The sequence below is a fragment of the Loxodonta africana genome, chromosome 9, assembly GCF_030014295.1.
Source record: "Loxodonta africana isolate mLoxAfr1 chromosome 9, mLoxAfr1.hap2, whole genome shotgun sequence".
Classification (NCBI taxonomy): Eukaryota; Metazoa; Chordata; class Mammalia; order Proboscidea; family Elephantidae; genus Loxodonta; species Loxodonta africana.
Window position 1 is genome coordinate 116,985,291 of NC_087350.1, and position 27,408 is coordinate 117,012,698.

The 27,408-nt window shown below is 39.8% G+C and overlaps 1 protein-coding gene across 15 annotated transcripts in view; it reads right to left on the reverse strand.

The window, feature by feature from the left end:
- Positions 1 to 27,408, reverse strand: part of RFX3 (regulatory factor X3) — a 320,548-nt gene that overhangs the window by 157,652 nt on the left and 135,488 nt on the right. For all 15 annotated transcript variants that reach the window (XR_010322875.1, XM_064290581.1, XM_064290578.1 and 12 more), the window contains one exon: positions 26,295 to 26,419. Coding sequence is in view for 14 of the 15 variants with exons in the window: in XM_064290581.1 (XP_064146651.1) it covers positions 26,295 to 26,419 (125 nt within the window). In the remaining variant the exon portion in view is untranslated. The remainder of the gene's footprint in view (positions 1 to 26,294; positions 26,420 to 27,408) is intronic.

Sequence of the window (27,408 nt, forward strand, 5' to 3'; positions counted from 1 at the left end):
AAATAATGATGATTCCGTGAAATATCTCACAATATGGGTGAATCTGGAAGACCTTATGCTGAGTGAAATAAGCCAATCACTAAAGGACAAATACATGAGACCACTATTATAAATAGTCAAGAGAATGTATACACACAGAAAGCAACATTTTTTGATGGTTACCAGGGATGGGAGGGAGAAGGAGGGAAAATCACTAACTAGAATGTAGACACAGTTAACTTTGGTACAGGCAAAGGCAGTACACAACATGGCGGAAAGTGAGTACAACATGACCAAAGGAAGGGAAGACACTGAGAGGTATTCAAGACTAAAAGGTAACAACAGTAAATACTATAAGATATACAATCCAGCAACAACAGTAATAACATACAAGAAATTATGAGTGGATACATAGGTAGATAGGTATGCTGAACTCCGTGTGGGAGGTCATGTGGGAGTACATCCATGTGCACCTACAAGTTTGGCCATGGATATTTCTACATACATATTTGTATGTGCTGCATGTACATTCATACATATAATAGAGTACACAGGGAGCATAGTCATGGAAGCATCCTAGACATAACCAAACATCCCACGGGACTGAGTTACTGGGCTCGAAGGCTAAGGACCGTAGTCTCAGGGGACATCTAGGTTAAGTGGCATATCATAGTTCATAAAAACAATGTTCTACATTGTACTCCAGTGCGTAGTGTCTAGGGTCTCAAAAGCTTGTGAGCAGCAATCTAAGACACAACCATTGGTCTCTTTCTGTCTGGGGCAAGGAGAGTGAAGAAACTAAAAGCTCCAAGAAATAATTAGTTCAAAGGACTAATGGGCCACAGGAACCACAGCCTCCACTAGCATGGAACCAGAAGAACCAGATGGTGCCTGGCTTCCACTGCCTACCACACTGACCAGGATCACAACAGAAGGTCCAGATCAGAGTGAGAAAAAAAATGTAAAACAAATTCACAAAAATGGCCAGATTCCCTGCTCAGAGAGAGTAACTGCAGAGACTATGACCCTTATACATCCTTCTAACGTGGAAGTGAAGCCGCTCCTGGAGCTCACCTTTCAGCCAAACAATAGACAGGCCTATAAAGTTAACAATAACACCTTGAGGAAAGTGCTCCTTAGAACAACCATCTATATAAGACCAAAAAGGCAGCGTGTGCCCAAAAGCAAAGAGAAGGCTGGAAGGGACAAGAAAAGTGGATGAATGGAAATGCAGAACTCAGGGTGGTGATGGCGTGAGTGCTGACACTCTACGGGGATTGTAACCAATGCCACAGAACACTTTGTGTATAAACTATTGAACGGGAAACTAATTTGCTCTGTAAAACTTTCACCTAAAGCACAACTAAAAAAAAAAAAGAATTTGATTTAAAATATGCCCTACACTAATTAACATAACAAAGACAACCCACTCTCAGATAGGATTATAATGACAGGTATAGGGGGTTAGGATTTCCAACACATATTTTGGGGGGATACAGTTCAATCTATAACAGGTAGTTAATTAATTTTCCCAAGAAAGAATCCTACAAGTACCGTGAATGTTCAGAGTAATTTTTAGGTAAACGATGTTTATACTTTATGACCACAGGAGCAATGCCAACAAAAAGCATGGTTAAGTGACAGGACAGGTTGAGGAAAAAAAAAAAGTCTTACCATCCTCACTTCTAAGGAGCATTCTGGCTGTACTTCTTCTGGGACAAGGCAAGGCATTAAGTAACAGTGAATCATATACTAAGAACTTACTCCATTTTCAATTCTCTTTATTGTGATACGTCAATGAGAATGTCTCAGTCTTCACCAACTCTAATACTTAAATCATCTCACTTTTTAGGGGAAAGTAGGCCTCATTGTTGGGGTCTTGTCAAGCAACAACAGCTAGCCAAATTGTATAACATTATTTCATTGTGGCCGTATTTAATTTATAGTTATTTTCTACTTATGGAAAGGGATGCCTTTTTTTTCATTTTAGGTAGAAGTAAAAGTTTTCATTGCAAATTACTGCATTTAGGTCATTTTATAGAAAATTAATAAGTAAAAAAAAATAACAGTATAGACAGCCCTCAGATACAGAAAAATTATAAGACAGTTTGCAAAAGAACAAACATTAGAAAATACTGCACTACCTGTCACACATTACAAAATCATACTATTAATAAAAGTATCACCGAAAGATTTTCCATTTTAGAGGAAAATATATTTCCACATTTCACACATGAAATAAAACGGAAATAGTTACTTCATTGTATCAATTTATTGTTTACCTAAACGACACAGCAGCCACAACAAGGGACTCAAACATACAATCGTGAAGATGGCACAGGACCTGGGCAGTGTTATCCTTCTGTTGGACATAAGGTCGCCATGAATCAGAGCCAACTTGATGGCAACAAACTGGCGCGGTGGTTAAGAGATCAGCTGCTAATCAAGACGCTGGCGGTTGGAATCCACCAGCCGCTCCTCGGAAACCCTACAGGGCAGTTCTACTCTGTCCTATGGGGTAGTTCTACTCTGTCCTATAGAGTCGGTAAGAGTCAAAATTGACTTGACGGCAATGGGTTTTTTTCCCAATGGGTTTAACAACAAGAAAATCCCTAAACAAAATGAGTAGCAACCATAATCGTACTGTAGTCAAGTTTGAAGCGAACTGTTGACGTAACAACTACTTTTTAGCAACATCTCATTTTATTTATCCCAATATTTTTATAACAAAACTTACACATAAATACAATTTCATAAAAGATTCAAACAATGAAGAAAAAGTCAGAATGTAATGTGATCACCTTCTCCTACATGCTCATACTCATGTCCTGCTTCTCCCCTTCCAGGAGGTAACGGCAACTCACAGGTATGTGTTCCTCCAATTCCCTACTGATGAATTTATCCGTACGTACGTATGTGTTTGGAGGTGTGTGTGAATGCTAACTGCCGTAACAGACAACCCCCGAATCTCAGTGGATTGACACACAGGTTACCTGTCTAACATGCGTGAGCAGGAGACCCTGCTCCATATGGTCATATGGAGACCCATGTTAACCAAGACTCCACTAGCTGGTATTTGTATCATCATGATACAGCCTTGCAGGGGTTGAGAGATTATAGAGGTGACATAACAGTTCTTAAATGCCTGGGATCAGAAATAACAAGTCACTTTTGCTCCAATCTCCTATTCAGAACGTGTCACAGGGCCCCAAACTAAACATAATGGGAAAATAATAGGCGAGCATTTATGTCTCTGATACAGTATCCTTTGGGGGGAGAGTACCTAAATGAACCAGGTGAACTATTACGCATGTTTTCCTGCTACTTGATTTTCTTCATGTAGCAACACACATTGGAACACTTTCAAGTGTGTGCGTGTGTGTGTGTGTATGTGTGTGTGCGTGCGCATGCAAACGCACAACTATTTTATCTGTTCCATGGTACTGTGGTATGGTACTCCATAGTATAGATAAAGTTTAACTCAGTCATTCCACTATTGATGACCATTAAGGTTACCTTTTTTCTATTAAAAAAAAAAAGTGTCGTAACGAAGGAATATATTTGGTTCTAGTCATACATTCTATGGAGTTAATCCTCCCCGTATGTTTACTGGCCGTTTGCTTTTTATCTTTTGTGAATAGCCTATTCATATCCTTTGCCCATTTGTCTATTTGCATTGTTTGTCTTCCCTTCATGATTTGCAGGATCTTGTTAAATATACTGAATTTTTTCTTCCCATATATCATGTCTTTTTCTTTTAACTTTAAGCTGTTTATTGATTTTTACTTGGAAAAATGTATCAATCTTTTTCCTATAAACCAAAAAAAAAAAAAAAAAAACCAAAAAAACAAACCTGGTGCCGTCGAGTCGATTCCAACTCATAGTGACCCTACAGGACAGAGTAGAACTGCCCCATAGAGTTTCCAAGGAGCGCCTGGCGGATTCGAACTGCTGACCCTTTGGTTAGCAGCCACAGCACTTAACCACTACGCCACCAGGGTTTCCCTTCTTCCTATAAGCCTTCAAAAATTATTTTTAAAAAAATTCTCCTGTATTTGTTTCCATTGACTTTATAGCTTTGAAACTGATTAACTCTAATATCTATTCTGGGTATTGAGACAGGGTATAACTTCAGTATTTTTCTAAACAGGTATCCAATTTTCCCCAACATTTATCGCACTTATCCGTTTTTTACTTGAGATGATTTATCTATCATGAACTGTGTTTCTATTTATACATGGATCTGCTTGTACATTCCTGCTGTGATATCACTCAGTTTTTATTACTATCGCTTTGTAGTTTCTTCTGAGATTAGGTAGAAGCCCTTCTTCCACCAGTATTCTTTTTTTCCAAACCTTCATAACTGTTCTCATGTATACTCTTTTCCATGAACTTTGGAATCTGCTTTTCAAGTTTCAAGAAACCCCTCTTGGATGTTTTAGTTGAATTATGCTGAAATTAGGCATTCATTTGGGGGAAAAATGAATTCTTTATAATACTAAGTCTTTCCAATCAGTTATTTCACCATGTATCTTTTGGAGCAAAAATCTCAATCAATTCAAGCCTGCTTAAAAAACCAAAAATCAAACTCATTGCCATCTAGTTGATTCCGACTCATAGTGGTCCAACAGGACAGAGCAGAACTACCCCACAGGGTTTCCAAGGAGCTGCTGGTGGATTCCAACTGCTAACCTTTTGATCAGCAGCTGAGCTCTTATCCACTGAATCAACAGGGCTCCTTAAGCCTGTTTAATGGCCCAATCTAAATATAAGGGAAAAAAGGTAGGTGAGCATTTGACATGCGCTTCTCCCTGATTATGAGTGAGCTATTATGAAGACTGATGGATAGATGTCAAAATAGTGTGGTAGGCAGAATTTTAATATGCTTCCTCCACACCAAGATTTGAAACCCTAATAGCTGTAATGTGTGAATATGATGAGTTATCCCTCCCATGATCGTGTTATATGAGACGGCACAATGGACCTTAAAATAGAGGGGGCCTGATCTCATCACGTGAACCCTGGCAAGTAGAGTGCTTCTCCTGCTGACTGCAGGAAAGGAAGCCAGAGAGAGTAAAAGTGTGCAGCTACTGTTATGAAGGTAGAGGGGGCCACATGGAAAGTAAGGTGGGTGGCCTTGGGGAGCAGAGAGCAGACCTCAGCTGACAGCCAACAAGGAAACAGGGACCACCAGCCTACAACCCAAAGAAAGGAAATTAATTCTGCCAATAGCCTGAATGAGCAATAGAAAATGAATCCAGTTGGACTCCGAAATAATTGTTATTTCCATCTTTCCACCTCCGTGGCTTTCCAGGATTCCCCACAGAGAAAGAAACACAGGCAGAGCCATTTTGCCCCTTCCTCACTTTTATTCTCAGATATCCATAATTGGAAACCCTGGTGGTGTAGTGGTTAAGTGCTACCGCTGCTAACCAAAGGGTCAGCAGTTCAAATCCACCAGGCGCTCCTTGGAAACTCTATGGGGCAGTCCTACTCTGTCCTATAGGATCGCTATGAGTTGGAATCGACTCGACGGCACTGGGTTTGTTCTGTTTGCTTGTATTCCATAATTAAGAGTGACAAACATACCAACCCAAATCTTTACTTCTTCCTAAATTGGAAGGCTTTGGGCGGTAAAATGAAAGGCTAATTCCTCCTCAAAAAGCTTTAATTTCCAAGGTACAGAGCAAATTAAAAGAAAAAAAAAAATCAAAAGACAAGAAGGAGTCTCAAAGCCACTGGGTAAAGCACCTAAAAGAAAATTTAGGAAAATTAGGAAATATCAATCACTGGAAATCCAAAACCTATTTCCCAAGAGGTCACGATATGCAAGATAACCAGGGTTCTTTCAGTATCTTATTTACATAAATGCAGTGACTACAACATTTATAGGGGAATAAAATCTTTTGGTAATCAATCAACAATCTTTATCCCACTAGCATAAACTGGTCCACTGTTTACTTTCTGTTTTTAGCTTAAGTAAAACCCAATTTATTGAATAATATATACGATTTCTAAAACTCTTTATACTCTAAGAAATACTGAATTGTTCATATCTGGAACCAGTTAAGGGAAATGTGAATTAATGCATATCTGAGTTAGAGAATGTTTTAAAAAATATGTTTGAAGGAAATTTACAAGGTTACTAGAATGACAAGAACAAGAATAAATGACGCTTCGTTTTTTTGATCTGCATGCTTTTATACTATTTGAATCACTTTTAATAAAATGTGTTGCAGGAAGTACTGTAGAATTTTAAAAACAAAGGAATAAGGTGAAAAAGAAAAAAAAAAAAAGCCCAATAGTAGATAAAAGATAACAATTTCAATTTCAAAATGACTCCGAGAGCAAGATACTAAGTTTTAGAATCTGAGAAACAGTAGAAAATAGAGAGGATGAGGGTTGAAATAATTTAAAGATAAGAAAATAATAAGATATAACATGGAATAATAATTAGCTACTTGTTAGAACTGTTAAAGTAAAGATTATGAGAGTGGATTAAAAAGAAAATACATTTACTCATCCACTGGCTGACACGAATTTTAGAAGTTGATTTCCTTGCTCGAAATTGGTTCTAAAATATCACTCTTCTCAAGACGTCAATTTCTATGGAATATAAGGAGAACGGTAGCTATAGACATAGACAAGGAGCCAGGGCTTGTCCTGAAGCGCTGACAGATGGTCTTATCAGGACCATGGACAGGGATCTCATTTCCTTAATTGATTCTCTTTATTGTCTCCATGGTTTTTGACTCAGTAAACAAAAAGTATTACTGATCTAACTACCATGCTGTCCCTACATGCTAGTGAGACAGGTGTGTGTGAGGTCAATTTTGACAGTCATTGGGAAAATCCAGCCACCCAGAATCTATTTCCCAGCTGGCTGCCAGAATGCCTAGAACCTCAAAATGGAGAGTGATTCCCTGAGCTAAGGTTTGCCTGTTCCTCAGCACTGTAGTTTATACCCATAGATTGGGTGAGGGGGTAATTTTCATGTGTTGCCATGTACACCTTAGTATAAACAGCTTCCCTGCAAGGACAGTGCTGGTTCTGGCATGAGGAGAGAAACCTGTTTCCTAAGTAAGCTCCACGGAGGCAGGGACGACGCCTGCTGCTTCTTTACCACCTATGGCAGCACCTCGTGCATAGTAAATCCTCAAGGATTTGGTGAAGGAAATACAGCAGGCACATATGGGAACTCAACGAGCAGCTCTGAGCCACCACCAACGAACAAAAACTTATACAGACAAACGGCCCATCGGGAGAGAAAGATAAAAAGAGAAGAAAATGATAATAGCAAAGGAAGCAGAAAAGCTTCATCTCTCATGCTATTCCTAAATAAAAAATAAATAAATAAAGCAGCTTTATTTTTCCTTACTTCATTTACTTTTCTTATTTAAACAGCTCCCCCATGTGCCATTTTACAAAAATAAAATTCTTTGGAAGAGTAGAAATTAAATTTCTACCATTAGAAGCGAGGATGGCGAGACTTTGTCTCACACACTTTGGATATGTTATCAGGAGGGACCAGTCCCTGGAGAATGACATCATGCTTGGTAAAGTAGATGGTCAGCGAAAAAGAGGAAGATTCTTAATGAGATGGATTGACACAGTGGCTGCAAAGATGGGCTTAAACATAGCAATGATTTTGAGCATGGCACAGGACCAGGTAGTGTTTCATTCTGCTGTACGTAAGGTCGCTATGAGTCAGAACTGACTCAACGTCATGTAACAACCACCCCCACGAGAGAGCTGTTTCCCAGAGGAGTAAGAAGATAAAGCTCCGTAAGCACTAACAACCGTTGAGAGAGTTATTTAGATGGAGGATACCTGCGCACTAGCAAAAGCAAAAGATGTTTTGAAGACAAGGACACACAACTAAAAACAGAGATAAAAGAATGGTTAATTATTAATTTTAGGTTGAATTAATGACCAGTTAGGTTTCCAGACAAGTTTTTTTTTTTTTTTTAATTTTTTCAAGATGGCTGGCTAGAGCATTTGAGATGATCCCCCCAAAACGTTTAACTCACCCCAAAGCTCCTTACCCAATAACTACATGTAGGCTATATGTATGGTTCAATGTCAATATTAATCCAAATTACAGAGTACTTAGTCAAACTGATTAAAAAATACTATATACTTTTCACAATTGATTTTTAGAATTATAGTATCAACATGCAGTCGTCTAGTTCCTCTGTGGTTCAAAACAGTATTTAATAAATTAGCAACGCTTTCATTTCAAGTTCTTATAGGAAGTCCATGATTTTTAAAGGTTATGTGACAAAACTTACTAGCATGTAATCTGTGGATGTTTCTGGGGTGGGGATGGAGGGCTGGGATGGGAAGAGGCACAGGAAGTTTTCCTATGTCCCAAATGAAGTGTAGGTTATATGAATGACATGTAGGTTATATGACTACCAGCACTTATTCAGATACACAGGACTATATCGCCTAAGACCTGTGCATTCCACTGTACACAAGTTACAGCTCAATGAGAATTAAAATGCAAAATATATGTGAATATAAAATATTTCTACTCTTCTCTCTTATACATAAAACATACTTACAGAATGCAATTGCGAACTGAGATTAGATGGTTACTTTTCACTTTTTTAGACGACTAGCCCTGGTATGTGTATGTGCGTTGGGCAAGGGGCGTTTTCCCTCAGAAAAGGGAAGCAGTAATTTATTAAGTTTCTCAATGATATGTGGCCGTGATAGTATGGTAAAACATCTGTGGGAGTAATGACCAACAATATAATTAAAAAACAAAGATTTCTCAAATTATCGCGCTTCAACTGGAAATGAAGGCTCTTTTTCAAAAAATGAAGCAAAGGAACTACTGAATGGGTTACCGCTTAAGGGGAAAACTGATCTGAAGCTGAGCCATTTAGTGTATTTGCTAGTTTATATATATCACTGAAATGGGAGATTACTGTTATCAAGGGTAAGTTCTCTAAACATCAAAGTTCCTGTTTATAACCTGCAGTGGCTTTCATTTTTAAAAATTCAGATATCCTTGTTTTTCATGCTAACAGTAATTTTTTTGCCAATAAGTTAATAAGATAAGGCAAATGAATTTAGATACTTAGAAAATAATGTAGCCAATTCAATTTCTTTAGCAGCACAGTTAATTCCTACTGTTTAATTTTAACGTTTTATTTGTATTAGGCCAAAGTACTCAGGATTAAATCAGTGTTTCTACTTACACAGCTCTAAAATACATTACGATAACTACCAAATAATTGATACAGATGCGCTACGACAGTAGGGATAATTTCAGTGATTTGTGTGACTAAGATCACTTAAATTACCATTCAAATGAAGATAAATCATTAATAAGCTATGAAGTTTTACATGTGGGCCAGAAATATAAATTATATAAGACTTCTATAAATGTATTATCTTGAAAAAACAGTTACAGAAAATAGGCTAATCAACTTAAGTGAGATGAAGAGAAGTTGGAAAAAGTCCAGGAAAGAATAATATAAATTACTGAAAGATTAGGAAAGAAAGGCTAAAGTAATTCCAGTTAGTGAGAACAGAAGGCTGGAGCAGGAATTAATAAGTCTTCACTTGCCTAGCTGATGGAATACTATGAGAACAGAGACCTTCAGTACTCTGACCAGTGAGAAACGGCTCTGGGAAGAGAAACTCAAAAGGCACCTAGAAGGACTATGTTTATGTTCCAAGAGAAAAAATCCCTTTGTGGTTTCAAGACTTGAGAGCCTAATGACAAAGATGGCTATAAAATCAGAAAAAGTTTAGTTAGTCACAGAAGTAATTCCCAAAAGTAATCAGTCTTCTACCACATAGGTAGCAGGTGTGGGCGCCACACCCACCCACCCTCACCCCTGCCACGTCAATGAACACCAGCCCAGTTTCTCACTACAGCATTTTCGCTTCTTCGAGGCATTTCTGAGACTCCCAGTGTCTTCTAAGCCTCCCTGCCCAACAGCCAGTAATACCAGGAGATTACACCCCCACCCCACCTCCCATAAGTAACCTCTGCCACTAACTGACAGCGGTCAGTGTATAAATAGCCTAGGCTTCCTCACCCCTTCAGTGGGATAACTCTGAGATGTGGGTGCAACACTGGCTCCCAGACTTCCCCGATATGGTCAGTCTCCAATGAACCTCAATTTATAACTTGAATAATGAGATGGTTAGCTTCATGCATCAATGTGGCTAGGTCACGGCGCCCAACAGTTTCATCAACTACTAGTTTAGACTTTGTTATAAAGTTGTCACATGTGGTTACATCAGCTGGCCTTAAATGAAGCAGATGACCCTCCATGATGTGGGTGGGCCTCGTCCAATCAGTTAAAGGCCTTAAAGAGCAAAAAACAAGTTCTCCCCAGGGTTTAATTCTGCCTCCAGACTACAAACATTTTGCCAGAACTTTCTTACTCTGCCCGACTTATGGATTTGAGGACACAAGAGTGCAGAAATCTCCATCCTGTCACCTGACATACAGATTTTGGACTTCCCAGTATCCCACGACAGTGTGAAGCAATTCCTCAAATCAATCAATCATTTAATCTCTAGACAGGCAGGCAGACAGACAGATAGACAGACACACACACACAGACGTCTCACTGGTTCTATTTCTCTAGAGGACCTTAAAATGGAAAAAAAAAAATTTTTTTTTTTTTTTTTTTGTAAAATCCCTTCCTTGTCTCACTTTCCCAATGTCCTCCTGGTATTTCCAGGGATTACCTCCCAAATAATCGCCTTACACTGCAATCCTGCGTCCACGCCTAGTCCATGTAGCACCTGTGTTCCTATATAGTTAATGGTTGCCTAAATTGCTTCCCCACTTTTTACCTAAATTTCTTTAAAAACTTCTATAACACAAAGAAATGAAAGACATCTTCCATTTTTTCCTGTTACAACACTAAAAATAAATAGTATCAAAACATATTTATTACTAGTCAGCTATTGAATAGACTCGATGGCACACAACAAGGACAGTCAGCTATTACCACATCTTGTCTCTGAGTCTGAAGCCCAATCTTTGGTTGTCGTTTTCTTTATGCTCAGATGTGAGGATGGGGTAAGGTCAGCAAGTATTTGTGAAGCATGACAGATATACTGCAGCTAACTGACCTTTTGGCTACTTCAAGTGAGTGAAAGAGAACGGAAGAGGGAATAATTTCCCCCCACTAGACACTTAAGACTCATCCAGCTCCACAGGCCTTGAATTAACATTAACAACAATTACATAATTTATTGTGGCCATGATACAAGGTTCACAGATAAAATCAGACTGCCAAGCCATTATTCATCACAAATACAATATCCACACTATTTGTAGCACGTGTATCATAACCATTAATCCCTATGGTACAAGGAATGAATCCAGGGGTAACAGGTATTCCTGCTCTCTACAGGGGCTCACTAAAGAATGACCCACATGCTGGAAATCTGACGCCCAAAGAGAAAGCACTGCAGACTTCAGATTACTACGGATCTCCCTGTAAAGCTGTCGCCTCCTCTCTGAACCTCATCAGCTCCCAGTCAGAAGGAATGGCAGATCCCTGGGTGCTGGCCGGCGCACATTCCAGCACCCTTGTGGTCAAGCTTGGGTCGGGATGAGCTGTGTGCCTGTCTGCCACTCCACCTGGATTCTGAGTCCCGGCCAGAAGGACCTCAGGCCGTAGCACCCTCATCTTGTCTAGCTCCATGAGTGGCACACTGCAGCCCCTCTGCATTTAGGAAATTGATTTGAATTCACATAGCAGCCACCCATAATTCTCAGTCCTCTTAACACAAGCTGGTAAGAGGATTCTTTAAACTGAATAAATTTCACATCATTCTATTGTCATTCTATTTCCTGCTTACTAAAAATACATAAGCTCAAACATTAAATACATTTTCCACATGTGAAATAAACTGTCTCCTGGGATCTAAGACAATTACTTAAGGACCATCTAATTAGCATTGTGAGTAGCTATTTTTATACGAGCACTTAGGGTAGGGGTACTCTGTCTAGATAGGGTTCCTCAATGTCTCAAACACTCTTGCACTTTCTTATTTTTCATATCTAATTAAAGCTAAATAGCTATAGAAACCCTAGCTTTTTGTGAACTGTATTTATAAAATTGCTGAGAAAAAAATTAAGAGTAATCATAAGTTTTAAATATTGTAGCTGCCTACCAACTCACTGAACACTCAGTTAACAAGCACCGTAGTGAACCTAAAAGTCAAAGCAAAGCCTACAAAATAACTGCAAAAGCAACAAGAGAAAAACATTCCCAAAATTATTGGTAAAAGGCTTTGCAGAGAATAACTAAGGGTGATACACAGGACTGCAATCAATGGTCTGTTCAGTCCCCCCAAAAATTCTTTAAAAATCACTGTTTCTGGAAACTAAAGCTTAGGTTTGTAAAATTACAGTAAAACCTTTGAAAGCTGGAACCTGTGTAAGATGGATACCTGTCAGGGAAGGAAAACTCAAAAATCTTTTCCACTAAAACGAGTGACAGAAAAGTGGTAAGACGGCATCCCGTCAAAGGCGGAAAATTTTTGAGACCTGGAAAAACAAGGCAGTCCTGCCAAGTTCCAGCTCTCACAGGTTTCACTGTATTTTATTTACTATTGTTTCTAAAAATTTCAGAAATCATTTTGCTCTATCATTTCCCTTTATAGCTATTATAGCTTTGTTTACAACAAAACTCATTTTAGTCTGAACTGTAGTTTAATTCTGCTAAGAATGAGATGCAAAGTGAACTTGAAATTCACAAGCAGGTTGCTATCTCTTTAAAACTAGTTATATTAATACTCATTTTTATGTAAGAATCACCTTACCTTCTCACATTTGAAGTGCTACCTTTTCTCATGCATAATTTTCTCGTTTCATTTCTCTTCTTTCATCCTACTATTTTTAAAAAGATAAAATCGCTAATAATGAAAAGCACAGATTTAATAGGACCAAAACTTAGCAACACTTCATAACCCACAACACCAAGCAGTAAATAAAGAAAGACAAGGAAAAAGATAATTACAAAGGAAGCCCTAGCTGAAGACACGTATGTTAGTTGACCATCATCCCATTTCAGGCTGAGCGACTAGCAACCATGGCAAAGACAGCAATTCTGATTTTCTTCGAACAGGAAGGCCATCAGTCCATGAGTGCTATAAGGAAAATGAGCCATGAGTCTCTGCAGGATGATGGATCTGACTGAGGTCAACAAGTTTTTAAAGAAAATAAAAAGGCCATCTAAGATGCATCAATTGGTCTCATCCTACCTGGGGCAAAGGACAACGAAGAACACCAAAGACACAGGTAATTATGAGCCCAAGAGACAGGGCCACATCAATCAGAGACTGCATCAGCCTGAGACCAGAAGAACTAGATGGTGCCTGGCTACAACCGATGATGCCATGACAGGGGACACAACACAGAATCCCTGATGGAGCAGGAGAGCAGTGGGATGCAGACCACAAATTCCCGTAAAAAGACAAGACAATGGTCTGACTGAAGCTAGAAGGACCCCAGAAGTCATGGTCCCCAGACCTTCTGTTAGCCCAAGACTGGAACCATTCCCAAAGCCAACTCTTCAGACAGGGATTGGGCTGGACTATAAGACAGAAAAAGATACTGGTGAGGAGTGAGTTTCTTGGCTCAAGTAGATACATGAGACTATGTGGGCAGCTTCTGTCTGGAGGGGGATGAGAGGGCAGAGGAGGACAGAAGCTGGATGAATGGACATGGGGAATACAGGGTGGAGAGAAGGAGTGTGCTGTCTCATTAGGGGGAGGGCAACTAGGAGTATACAGCAAGGTGTGTATAAATTTTTGTATGAGAGACTGACTTGATTTGTAAACTTTCACTTAAAGCACAATAAGAAAGGAAGGGAGGGAGGGAGGAAACAAAAAGGCCTTCCATGTGTGTCTATTTTTAAGACAGGCCCTGTATAAAAAGAAGGGCAAAACAACCATTTTTCGTGGATAGAAAGGATGTGGTATGTGTTCCATGAAATTAATCTTCTGATACGCCAGTGTGAGACAGGGAAATGGCTTGAAGAATCCCGATGAGCGATTCATCTGGCTACAGAAGAATCCAGGAGAGGAGATGATGCCCACACTGTGTCCCATATCACTGCTGTTGCTGTTGTTGTGTGCTGTCAAGTCAATTTCAACTCACAGCGACCCTACAGGACGGAGTAGAACTACACTGTAGCGTTTCCCAGGCTGTAATCTTTATGGAGCAGATCCCTCACAGAGCAGTTGGTGGGTTCGAACCACCTACCCTTCAGTTAGCAGCTGCATGCCTAACGACTGCACCACCAGGCATATATCCCTAGAGGTCCCATAAAGGTATCTCAGGAGCTGCTGTCAGGGACAAGAGGCAGCTACTGGGACAAAGCCTAGGCCTTTCCCCATCCACACACACCATGGTTCAATCAGAACACCTCAGCGTTTATACTCCTCAGTAAACTCTTCCAATACACACTGAGCACCTACTGTTCCTCAAGCATTTACTGGTTTCACAAAGTTACGTTTAAGAAGGATTCATTTGCTGAAAGGATGATACAAATCCTCCCACTCCCAAAAGAAATACAACATCAACCGCATACACGTATATTTTGTAATTACTGCCTTTGAGTATGTTTCTCGAGTATAAGCACAGTGTCAAGGCCGAGTGACTGCTATCCAAAGCCAAGTTATTTAAATTCTTTGAGTCTCAGTTTCCTCACCGTTAAAGGTAGATAATGGCACCTACTTCTCAAGGTTGCTTCAAGCTTTACGGATAATGAGCCAAGCATCAACCACGGGGCCTGGCGTACAAGGTGCTCCACAGATGGCAGCTATTTTAACGGTTAGTTGTTTCATCTGGATTTCTGACAGAAGCAGAACGTTAGACAGTGTCAGAATGACAGCTACTGCTGAAAACTTAAATAGTTTATACTGCGGACTGAAAAACAATTCATAAGCCCACGAATCCTCCTGAGTTAGTGTGCCCCGTAGCTTCACACCTCGTCTCTCATCATTGACCCTCCTCCCACTCTCTTCTCCAGCTATTTGGACCCTGTTTCAGCTCCACAAACCCACTAGGCTCTCTCCTACTTCAAGGCCTTCATACACACACACACACACACACACACACACACACACACACACACACCCTCTCAGAAAACACTTCCTTTTATTCTCCCACTGGTTACCTCTGTTCTTCAAATCTTAGCTTAAAAGTCACTTTCTTTGGCAAGATTTTCTTAACCCACTCAGCCCATAAATAAAATGTTGATTTGGGCCTTAAAGCTTCTGTATTCTTTCAGACACTGAAGATAAATATGCTCAGATCTATTGGGAGTCGTCCCTCAGTGGCATGAACGGTTAAGTGCTCGACTACCAGCTGAAAGGTTGACGATCTGAACTCACCCAGAGGCACCTCGGAAGACAGGCCTGGTGATCTGCTTCTGAAAAGTCACAGCCTTGAAAACCTTATGGAATTCTATTCTGCACATGTGGGGCTGCCTTAAGTCAGAAACTACTCGATGGCAACTAACAACAACAATAATACTAAGAGTGAATTTTTAGCACAGACAGTGAATTCCACTGTTTGCTTTGGCAAGAGTGCTCTGTTTAAATTATGTTTCAAATTGTTCATACTATATGTTAAACAGAAGTGCCAGCTATCCTAAAGTTTTCTACTCTCCACTTGCATGAAAAATTTTATAGGACAAGCTGAACTTCCCAAGGAAAAAGGTACTGATATTGAATTTGACAGTTTGATAAACAGATTAGATATTCATGGGAAATGAATTACATATCCCTAAGAACAAAATCACGGAGTCAACTAAAATAACTCTATACAGCTAAGTGATGTGTTAAGGAAAAAAAAACTCCTACACTTCACTTCAGAGACGTCCTTGGCATAGTTTCACTATATGGATAGTTTACGTATCTTCTAACTGAAAACTCGAATTCCAATCATGCTAGCTAAGACACTCATATACTATTCTCACCTTTATTTCCTAAGGCATTATATTCTACCACAACACCACAATTCATCCAAAATAATTGTATTGCATGAGCTGGATAAAATACCAGCAGTATTCCTGTCATGGATTGAATTGTGTCCCCCCAAAATACGTGTCAACTTGGCTAGGCCATGATTCCCAGTACTGTGTGATTGTTCACTGTTTTGTCATCTGATGTGATTTTCCCATGTGTTGTAAATCCTACCTCCATGACATTAATGAGGCAGGACTCAATCTATAAGATTAGCTTGTGTCTTAAGTCAGCCTCTTTTGAGATATAAAAGAGAAGCAAGCAGAGAGACAGAGGGACCTCATACCACCAAGAAAGTGGTGCCAGGAGAATAGTCCGTCCTTTGGACCCAGGGTTCCTGAACTGAGAAGCTCCTAAATTTGGGGAAGACTGATAACAAGGACCTTCCCCCAGAGTCACCGAGAAAGAAAGCCTTCCCCTGGAGCTACCACCCTGAATTCAGAGTAGCAGACACCAAAACGTCCCCTGCAAGTCAGAACAAGCTGGTGTTGGTGTAGTCTGGAGCCTGAGCTTCCCTGATTCACAATCCAGTGCACTATAGGGAGGGACATGGGTGTATGCTTAGTAAAGATGGTGAGAGGCTCACTGGTTTTAAGATTAAAAGAAAGAGCTGCAAAGGTTGAGTTAGTTACTGGACAGTGAGGGTAAAAAGAGAGGCCCAAAGGTCAAACCTTACAGAAAAAAGAGGCCAAAAAAAACCCAAATTTTTTTATTGGAAGAATCAGAGTATACTAGTATCACTACTACTACTAATAACAGTAGTAGTAAAAACAATAATAAATGTATTAAAAAAACAAAACCAAGCTCATTGCCGTTGAGTCGATTCCGACTCAGAGCGACCCTACTGTCATAAAGCAGTCTTAGAAGAAATAAAACTGGAACGCTCTTAGAAGCAAGGATCGCAAAACTTCATCTTGCTTACTTTGGACATGTCACCGTGAAAGATCAATCCCTAGATAAGGACATCATATGCCATAAAGTAGAAGGTCAACAAAAACGAGAGAAACCCTCAGTGAGACTGACTGACAAATAGCCATAATCATGGACTCAAACATGCCAGCAATCATGAAAATGGCACAGGACTGGTCAATGTTTCATTCTGCTGTACTGTCACCATGAGTTGGAGCCAAGTAGACGGCAACTAACAATAATACCACTGTCATGAATTACTTCATACATACATTATTTAATGTCTATAACTCTATATTGCCCGTAGTTTATAGATGTGGAACTTGGAATATCAGAAGGGTTAAACAATTTGCCTGAAGACACATAACTAGAAAGGGTTGGAGCCAGGAATTGAACCTATAACCTTCTGACTATGAAGCCCACTTTATGTTGTTGTTGTTGGGTGTCATCGAGTCGGTTCCAGCTCCTAGCGACACTATGTACAAAATCTTTACAAAATCTGCTGCTCCCCTTAATGAAAAGGCACTCAAAGAAGTAGGCAGAATGTCTTACTTTTTTATACTGGGTATTAAAAATTAGCTTACAGGAAGCACGAAAGCCATGGAAGAAGATAACAGTGAGCAGTATGAAATGTCAGAGAAAAATCCAAAAAGATCCTAAGAAAATGGTTGAACTGGCTTTGCCAGAAGTGCAGAGTATCAATGTTACGTGGATAACGTTCACATTGTTCATGGAGCTAAGAAGTGGTCAGATACAGGGAAACGGAGCAGCCAAGTCCGTGTGATTCTATCAGGAAATCGACAGTGGGAGAATACATAGAGAGCTAAGTCAGCTGAAGAGGGAAGGGGAACACCAGGAGGCACAATAAATGGGTCATCTGACTCAGCCTCCACAGGGCATCCTTGGCCAATACTGTTCCACGTCCTCACCTCCCAGGCCCCCCGCTCTGTACAGATTCGGATTTCTATTGAGCTCTTTTATGCCTTTCTCTATCAGAAATAACGATTATTTTTCTTGCAAACCCCAAGCTTTCCTTCAACATGCAACTCAAGTGTTACTGTATCCTTGGTGAAGACACCTCTGACTCTCACTTCCAAGAACAATTTCCGTCTCTGCTCCTGAGGCATTCTGAATCCAGTTCTATAACAACATCATCTATTTCCTTTTAAAGCTGGTTTTCTGAGATCAGGGACCATACTGAATTACCTTTGAAACCCCAGTACTTAGCACAGTCCCTGGTACCAAAAAAAAAAAATCTGTTGTCATGGAGTTGATTCTGATAGTGCCCCTACAGGACAGAGCAGAACTGCCCCATACGGTTTTCTAAACTGTAATTTTTACAAGAGCAGATTGCCAGGTCTTTTCTCCAATGAATTGGCTGGTGGATTCGAACTCCCACCCTTTCAGTTAGCAGCTGAGTGCTTAACCACTGTGCACCAGGGCTCCTTGTCCCTGACACATTTCTCTTAAAATATGGCATATAGAACTCAGCACAATGATCAAACTCCAGATGGAAAAAAAATTTTTTAATCACTCAACAGAGAAAACTACTACTCAAAATATTTAAACAGTATTTTTACAAATATTTTATTTTTACAAATATTCAGTAAAGATGATCAACTCAAAGGCCTTTGTAGCAGACTGGCACAGCAAAATTTATTTCAATTGTAAACCACCATGTTCCTTTGAAATACCTTACTTTTTTATAATGAATACTAAAAATCAGCAGCTCTGGTTCTAAAAATATACTTTTCACGAGCTAAAATCATTGTTTTGTTTTTTTGGTTGCTTTTTTTTCTTTTTTTAAGCATTCAACTGGAATTCATTTAAAAATGTAACCCCATCTTTTAGGATGTCCGCCACAGTCTTAATTATGAGAACATTGTCCCCTCAGGGAACCAAGCCAATGGGAATCAAGTCCCAAGTAAGAGCAAACCAGGGAAAAATGTCTTTGTTTCTGCTGATTATAGGAGATAATGGTCTCAAATGAAAAGAATTCTATTCATGTCCATCCAAGCAAGGATGTGCAGAAAGCAGATCTCAACCTTGAGCAAAAAGGAAAGAAAAAGGCAAGAACAAAATAGGGCATTACCTCAGGCTTGGAGCCCCAAACGAGCAAAGGGACCCATCTTAGATATGGCTGACCGAATTTTTGATCCAATAGAATATTCTGTTATGGGTTTAACACACAAAAGGAAATCTTTTTTTTTTTTTTTGCTTCTACCAAAAAACTTCCCCATGAGTATATTACTAATTATCACAGTCTCTTTGTGGTGATATGAATATGGTAAACAGAAGTGAGGAAGCAAATGACTCACCACTGAAAGAGAGGAATGGACTTTTATTTATCTAAATCCGATAAGGTCTAAGGAATACGAGGATCTCAGAAGGATTCGCATTAAACTTCAATTCCTAAAAGTTATTCCCTAGAGGCTGAAGCATCATTTTAGAGATACCCATAATAAATAGATCTATTAGAGATGATTCATTTAACGTTTATCCTTCTTGAAGACTGACCTTTTCCTGGAACCTAACTGACAACTCTGGTTGGAGCTGTGCCCCAAAGAAAATATCATTTATTTCTATGGCCACAGAAATAATATGTTCATTCTGCAAAACAGACCATAATTTAGGGAAAAATGCTAAACATGTGATAGATTGCTAGTGACTGAAGAGAAACAATATAGCCACATAGCCACACCATCCATTTTCATAACTCATTATAGACAAAGAATCATGCCTTGCTAGGAGATTTATACAAAAATAAAGGTGCTTTCCTGAACGGTAATCCTGAATGAGCTTTTATCACATAAAAAGAGGTTTCCAGTGTCCCGGTTACTTACCAAACACCACCCAAACCCTCTGAGCCCCTGGGCAGGAAAAGGTAAAAACCACAGTCTCTGAGTAACAGAAGTGTTCAAAGCTTGTTGGGAAAAATAACCCTTCTTTGAACTCAGACAGAAGCCTCTCAGGCCCAGGCTCCACTGTACATAGGAGGTATTGTTTAGAAGAAGCTGTATAGACACAACATACCTGCCACATTGAGGGGAAAACATTTGTGAAATGAAAACATTTCTCCAAGGAAAAGGTAAGACAGGCAGAGGAAGAGGACCCAGTCCCAAAGTAACTAGGAAACTTGACAGGGAGGAAAAGATCTTGGAGTCCTGGTTCCTAGCGATTTAGGAATCATTCTCAAGGTCGGCAGCATCCATGGGATAATTGGAGACTAAGATTAAAACAAAGAATAAAAGATCTGACTTCTGTCTAGGTTCTACCTAATTTGGGCTGGCTAAGAGAGAGTGTCCTGGTGGTGCAGGGGTTAAGAGCTATGGTGAGCTACCACTGCTAACCAAAAGGTAAGCAGATCGAATCCACCAGGTGCTCCCTGAAAACTCTATGTGGCAGTCCTACTCTGTCGTATAGGGTCTCTATGGAGCCCTGGTGGCACAGTAGTTAAGAGCTAGCCTGCCAACTAAGAGGTCAGCAGTTCGAATCCACCAGCCACTCCTTGGAAACCTACGGGGCAGTTCTAGTCTGTCCTGTAGGGTTGTTTTGAGTCAGAATAGACTCAGTGGCAAGGGGTTTGGGTTTTTCGGGGGTTTCGGGGGGGTTTTTTTGGCATAGGATTGCTATGAGTCGAAATCAACTAGACAGTAATTTTTTTTTTTTTTTTAAAGGGAGAGAATGGAATAAAGACATTCTCCCTTTTCCCTCTCCTGGGTTTTTAATTCAGTTCTAGAGCAAACAAACAAACAAACAAACGCTCAAACCAGTTGCCATCAAGTCGATTCCACCTCACTGCAAGCACACGTGGCAGAGCAGACCTGTGCTCCACAAACTGATGTTTTGGTAGTAGACGGCCACCAGGCTTTTCACCTGAGGTGCCTCCGGGTAGATTCCAACCACCAATCTTTTGGTTAGTAGCCATGCACCTAAGCATCTGCACCACCCATTGAAGAATAAACTACAAGAAGCTTAACAAGTAACTCAAGGCAGGGGGACAGGGCCGGGGCATGTCCCTTTCTAGTTAAATCATATTCTACACAGACTTATTAGTCTAAAACATCTTTTTATAAAGATGATAGCACAGATAATATCAAAATTTTGGTTTCTACACAATTCAACTGGAATATTTTAGAGATTTTATTGAATTGGGCAACAACATCCATATTTGGAAGTTGAAACTCTATAATGTTTTGCATAATAATAAAAACTACTGCATAAAATAGGAAATTGGATAAAGTATAATCTAACCAGACTTTGCTATTCTATGCTCAAAATTCTTCATTCCTGAATCATAAGAGTCTTAGGAAAGGTAACATATTGAGTCTTGAGGTCATAAAGAATAAACTAAATACCACAGAAATAATTTTATAATCAACATTTTCTTCCATACTTATTAAATTAGAACAGTTAGGGCTTTGAAGAAACTGAACAGTGTATACCAGGATCTTGAAATTTTCTGTTTTCTCAACACTCCAAAATATTTAATATTGAGTGTCTCAACATTAAAAAAAAAAATTGCTACAGGCTTTCTCTTTATGTCAAAATGGCCAAAGCAAGGGCACAACACAAAGTTGAATCAACAGGAATAACTGTCTCTGACATCAATGCCACAATTTCAACATTCAACACGAGTCAGTAACAAAACCTAGGAGCTTTTAAAGGCATTCCACTACAGTCTGAAAACTCGAGATGACAGCTGTATATTAACAACTGAGCTCATGTTACATCCCTAAGAAATTAACAGCATTTGTCTTGTCTGTTATAGACAACTTATATCCCAGAGATACCGCCAGAATGAACTGGAGAGCTTCAAACATGATACTGTCCTAGTGGGAATAAAAAGGAAAGAAAAACAATAAAATGGCGGGGCGGGGGCGGGGGGGAATCCTCCCAAATAAGTCTAGAAAGACCACACAGGAAGAGTCCCCAAGCAAATCTCACACGAACCGACTAGGTGAAATAAAACACTTTATTCACAAAGAGAAAATGAGAGATCTCACCTTCTATGCTTGGTGTAAGGTGACATAAGGTCTCACCTGCCTAGAAAGTCCCAGAGGAAAGAGCTAACTTGAGGCACTAGAATATACTCCTGTTGGGGGCGAGCCATATGGCAAAGTACAACATCCTCCAAAGGCAGTCCAGGTGTTGCTGTTGTTAAGTGCCTCCGTGTTGATTTTGACTCGTGACGACAGGAAGACATGAATGAAGTGTGTGTGTGTGTGCGTGTGTGTGTGTGTGTGTGTGTGTGTGTGAGATCTTCTATTCACGGCTGGTGATACTGATTTTCCACTGGCGGTAGCAATATAAAGTTTTGTTTTTCATATATGTATTTAATATAAAAGGTGATACTATTCAAGAAACAATTAGATCTCCAGGTCCCCTCCAACAGCTCTACGCAGGAGGTGACTGGCCTTCTCCGCCTTTGCTGAAAGTTTGGAGGTTGATTCTTTGCTGTAACTGCTGCCCTGCGGGAGGTCAAGCACGGGTGACAGCATACAGAAAAGAGATGGTGAAGCAAATAAGCACCAGAAGTGCCCAACTCTCCTCCGCCCTCTAAGTATCCAGAATGCTGGCAGCCAAGCTTTCACCCAGCAAGCAGGAAACTGGACGAGTCTTCTTTGAAAAATACGACCAGCCCAAGAGGCAAAACGAAGATACTAAACATCAGAGGGTCCCCAATTTAAAAACCTGGTCAGATGATGTTATATTGAAATCAACAAAACCCACTCATGTATTCAAAACAGCTTTTTATCCTCACATTTTAAATATGGATATTGATGTTACATGCCACTGAGTAGATTCTGACTCATAGAGACCCTATAGGGCAGAGTAAAACTGCACCATAGGGTTACCTCGCCTGTAAGCTTTACAGGATCAGATCACCAAGGTCTTATCTCCACCGGAGCGGCCGGTGTATTCAGACTGCCACAATTCCCAGTTAGCAGCCAAGTGCTTATCCACTGTGCCACCAGAGCTCCTTAAAATATGGATACCAAAATAAAAAACCAAAGCCACTGCCATTGAGTCGATTCCGACAAACTACCAGATATCTGAGAAAAGCTTTTAATACGAAAAACAGAGACAAAAAGAAACAAACAGAACAGAGCATCCTGACGGAAACAGATAATGGAAGGAGAAGAAAATCTAAGTGACAGCAATTAGAAAAAATAAATATCTTCAGAGAAAAAAGAAAGCTATTATAACCAAGAAATAAAGCAGGATATTATGAAAAGGAACATAACAGAAAAATTTTTAAAAGCTCTTGAATATTAAAAATGTGATAGCATAAATGAAAAGTAATAGATGGGTTGGAAGATGAAATCGAAAGTAGAATAAGAAAGTTGAGAAAGAGAAAACAGAGCAGAGGTAATCATATATGAAAACGTTGAAGAAAATTTCCGGGAGAGAGCCTGAATGTCCAAAATGAAAAGGCCCACCGAGCTTCTAGCACCACGTATGCAAACAGGCTCCCATCGAGGCACATCATGGAATTTCAAGAAACCAGGATTTAAAACATTCTATTAACTTTCAGGGAGAAAAAAACCACATAGGGCACATACAATGTTCTGCTGCTATCTATAAGGATTTCACTGGCTGTTTTTTTTTTTTTAGCAGAAGTAGATTACCAGGTCCTTCTTCCTAGTCTGTCTGAGTCTAGAAGCTCCGCTGAAACTTGTCCACCACGGGTGACCCTGCTGATGTTTGAAATACAAGTGGCATTGCTTCCAGCATCATAGCAACACTTAAGCCACTACAGTATGACAAACTGACAGGCAAGCGAATAAAGAAGACCAAAGGTGAACTGATGCCTTTGAATTAGGAAGTTGGTGAAGAATATTGAATACATCATGTTCGTATACCCCTAACTACTTATTTACAATTGTAAAAGTTAGTATTTGTTGAAGATTTTCCTTGATACTAGGAAAGAATGAACACATCTGTCTTGGAAGAAGTACAGCCAGAATGCTCCTTAGAAGCAAGGATGGCGAGACTGAGTCTTACATAACTTTGGACATGTTATCAGGAGGGACCAGTCCCTGGAGAAGGACATCATGCTTGGTAAAGTAGAGGGTCAGCAAAAAAGGGAAAGACCCTCAACAAGATGGACTGACATGGTGGCTGAAACAGTTGGCTCAACCATTGCAACAATTGCGAGGACGGTGCAGGGCCAGGTAGTGTTTCACTTAGTTGTACATAGGGTTGCTATGAGTCAGAACTGACTCAAAGGCACCTACCAACAACAACAAGTCACAGAACAGGTCAGAAATCGGAATGGCTTTGGACCTCTCAATAGCAACCCAGGAAACTAGAAGACAACAGAGCAATCCCTTCAAAATCCTAAAGAAACAAATTTTCCAACCCAAAGCTCTACCTCGACCCAACCACCAAACAACTGTGAAGATAGAATAAACTCCTTCTCAGACACATAAGAGCTCAAACATTTCCCATTTCTTAGGAGGTAACTGGGAGTTGTGCTCCCCCAAAGGAGTTAAGAAAGAGCTGAAGACATGGATACAGGAAACAGGAGAGCCAACATAGAAAGGAGGGAAGGCAATTCCCAGGATGATGGTGAAGGGAAATCCCAGGAGGGCAGCTGAGCAAAGGGCATTTAATCCAGAGTGCAGTGTGGGTCAGAATGCTTGACACGAGACTTCTTTAAGAAGAATCAGAATCATGCAACCCGGGGAAGATAATTTTGCAGGAAAGGAAGGTAATCACAGTTTATTACACGGCTAGATTGGAAAAGCATTTATAACGTCATAGTAACGAAAGCACTGAATGTTGGTCTACCAAAATTAAAACATAACGCCTACACTGAAACATATGAAACTGTTGTTTTTTCAAATCAAAATTGCATGTAGTTCAACCTAACATATCAGCAGCATGAGGAACTAGAAGGACAGGTGTGTATGGTAGGGACCAGAAAGAGGAGCATGTTAAGAAAAAAAAACAATGGTAAATGGCAGAAAGGGAGAGGGGGAAAAAAAGAGTGGTTGTTTAGAAAGCACTGAGTAAATGGTTAATGGTGATGGAGAATGTGGCAAAGGATCGATACTAGTGATGGAAATTTCCAGAAGAGAACGTGAATGTCCAAAATGAAAAGGGCCATCAAGGTTCCAGCACAATGTATGAAAATAGGCTCACATCAAGGCACATCATGAGATGTCAAGAAACTGGGATTTAAAACATTCTATTAACTTTCAGAGAAAAAAAAATCACATAGGGCACACACAGAGGATGAGAAATCAGAATAGCTTTGGACCTCTCAGTAGCAATCCAGGAAAATAGAAGACATGATTAATCTAACTGGTGTCACTGAACGGTACATGTAAAAAAGGCTGAATTGGCAAACGTTGTGTTATAAACATTTTTACCACAAGAAGAAGAAAAACAAGAATGGTTAAAAAAAATATGTCAGATATCTTCACTTACCTGTGAGAGTCTAAACGTCCAGCTCTTTGTGACTCTAGCGCTCTCTGTCCATCCCACTCCTATCACCCAAAAATAATATGACCTTGAATCTCTGCAATCATTTAGGAAAAGATGTCTTTCTCCCTAACTACTAATGTACAATTGGAAGAGTAATATTTGTTGAGATTTTCCTTGATACTAAGAAATCACAGGCAAATCTCGCGTCTCAAGAGAATGCTACATGACATATGATCTTTCTCACTTGTTTTCTCACCACTCTTGGGAGAAATGACAGGCCAATGTGTTCACAATCCGCAAGCAGAAGCATAAACAGGAATGAATGGCATTATTTTCTGAGCATCTTTCCAATACAAGCCAACTCCCCTGAGTATGAATAAAAGTGGCAGAACTCATTCCCAAGTTTTTAAATGGGATGAGTCAGATCCCCAGACCTTTAAGATAATTTTATTTTCATTAAACAGTATTATCACCCACCAGAAAGCACAAGGCACTTTCTAAAATACCACAAAGGCAAAATCCCTGCCCGGAAGGTACACACATCTTCTCCTTTATTAAGTATTATTGCAAGCCAATTATATTTTTTTAAAAAAGTATTGTTGCTGACATTTCAATATGAAAGAAGTAAGAAGTTATGATAAAGAAAAGAGAGGCGAGGAGAGGAAGGGAAAACCTAATTACGGCGGTCAAGGCAGAAAAAAATATCCTCTTTGGCAGGTAAGGCAGGCTCTTTGAGAACAGGGATTCTATTTAAGTATTCATTTTTGCATCCCTACAGCCTAGCACAGAGCCTGGCTCGCCCAGGAAATGCTCAAGAAGCATCTGAAGACTGGAGCTAAGAGCTGGACTATGCTACGGTAGCACCCCATGAAGAAAGGAAGCTTAGCCCAAAGAACCTTTGGACATGGCCATGTTCAAGAGCACCTTCTTGGAGAGCGACAGCTCCTTACCTGCTGTTGGACTGGGACTTGCTGTACCACCTGTGTGGGCACGGCTGCTTGACTAGCCACGGAGGTTTGTAAAGTCACCGTCGAGCCTGTGTCTGACCCAGTCTCTGATGTCTGCATGATGGTCGCTGAAATACATTAAAAGATAAATAAAGCTTAGAATGTTCTCTTTGCATATGCTATCTTCATTACATTTATTCTTAACATCCTAGACCAGGACTAATGTTCAACCCTTTGAATACCTCTCACACCAACGTACTGCCATAATATTCCATACATCTTAGTGATTTTGGCCACTATTTAAATGAATAGAGAAAATTACTAATCCACATTTTTAAAAAATCTCCATGAGTAGCTCTTATCCTAGGGCTACAAAGGTTGAATTTAACTGAAATCTGCCTTCCTTGGGCCTCATATAAATTGCTTCCACCCCATTATAAACTATGGCTGAAAATTATGTCAAGATACTCTTAATTCTCAGAACACACAGCCTAACTGGAGGCAAATATGTGATGAACTATACTTTCTAGACACTTTTATAGGCTATCAGGATGTCACCAGAGATGTACAGTTTAGCATAAATTATTTCAAAGGTCCTTTTCAACTTTAAAGTTTATTATTAGGTGATCTAAAAAAAAAAAAAATGCATATCCAAAAACGAACTGATATACCCTACAGCTTAGCCAAAGGATCAAGTCCATGAATCTTCTCTGACTGTAGCATGATATGGTACTAAAATCAAAGTTCAATTATATTCTTAAACACAAAGATAGCCAAGTACCAATAATGGTTCATATTTTGAAAGGTGGGGAAACCACTGACACATAAAGGAGTTTTATACACAAAGACATGAAATTTTTCTCTCATTCACAATTCACCAGGCCACATTTGTCCAGTTCCCCTGAGTCTGACCTACCAACATAGGGTTACATTTGGCAGCAGTATTTACTCTAACAGGTGAGCTTCCTCCGGTCTCCTGGTCTTGACATCCCCTTTTGCTACTTAAACATTCAACAGAGTAAATATATATGGATGTCTTTGTTATGGTGCAGTGACCAGAATTCTAATTTTTCTTTCCTGGGGGCAAAGGCGATATTTAATTGGTAGTCGAAGAAAA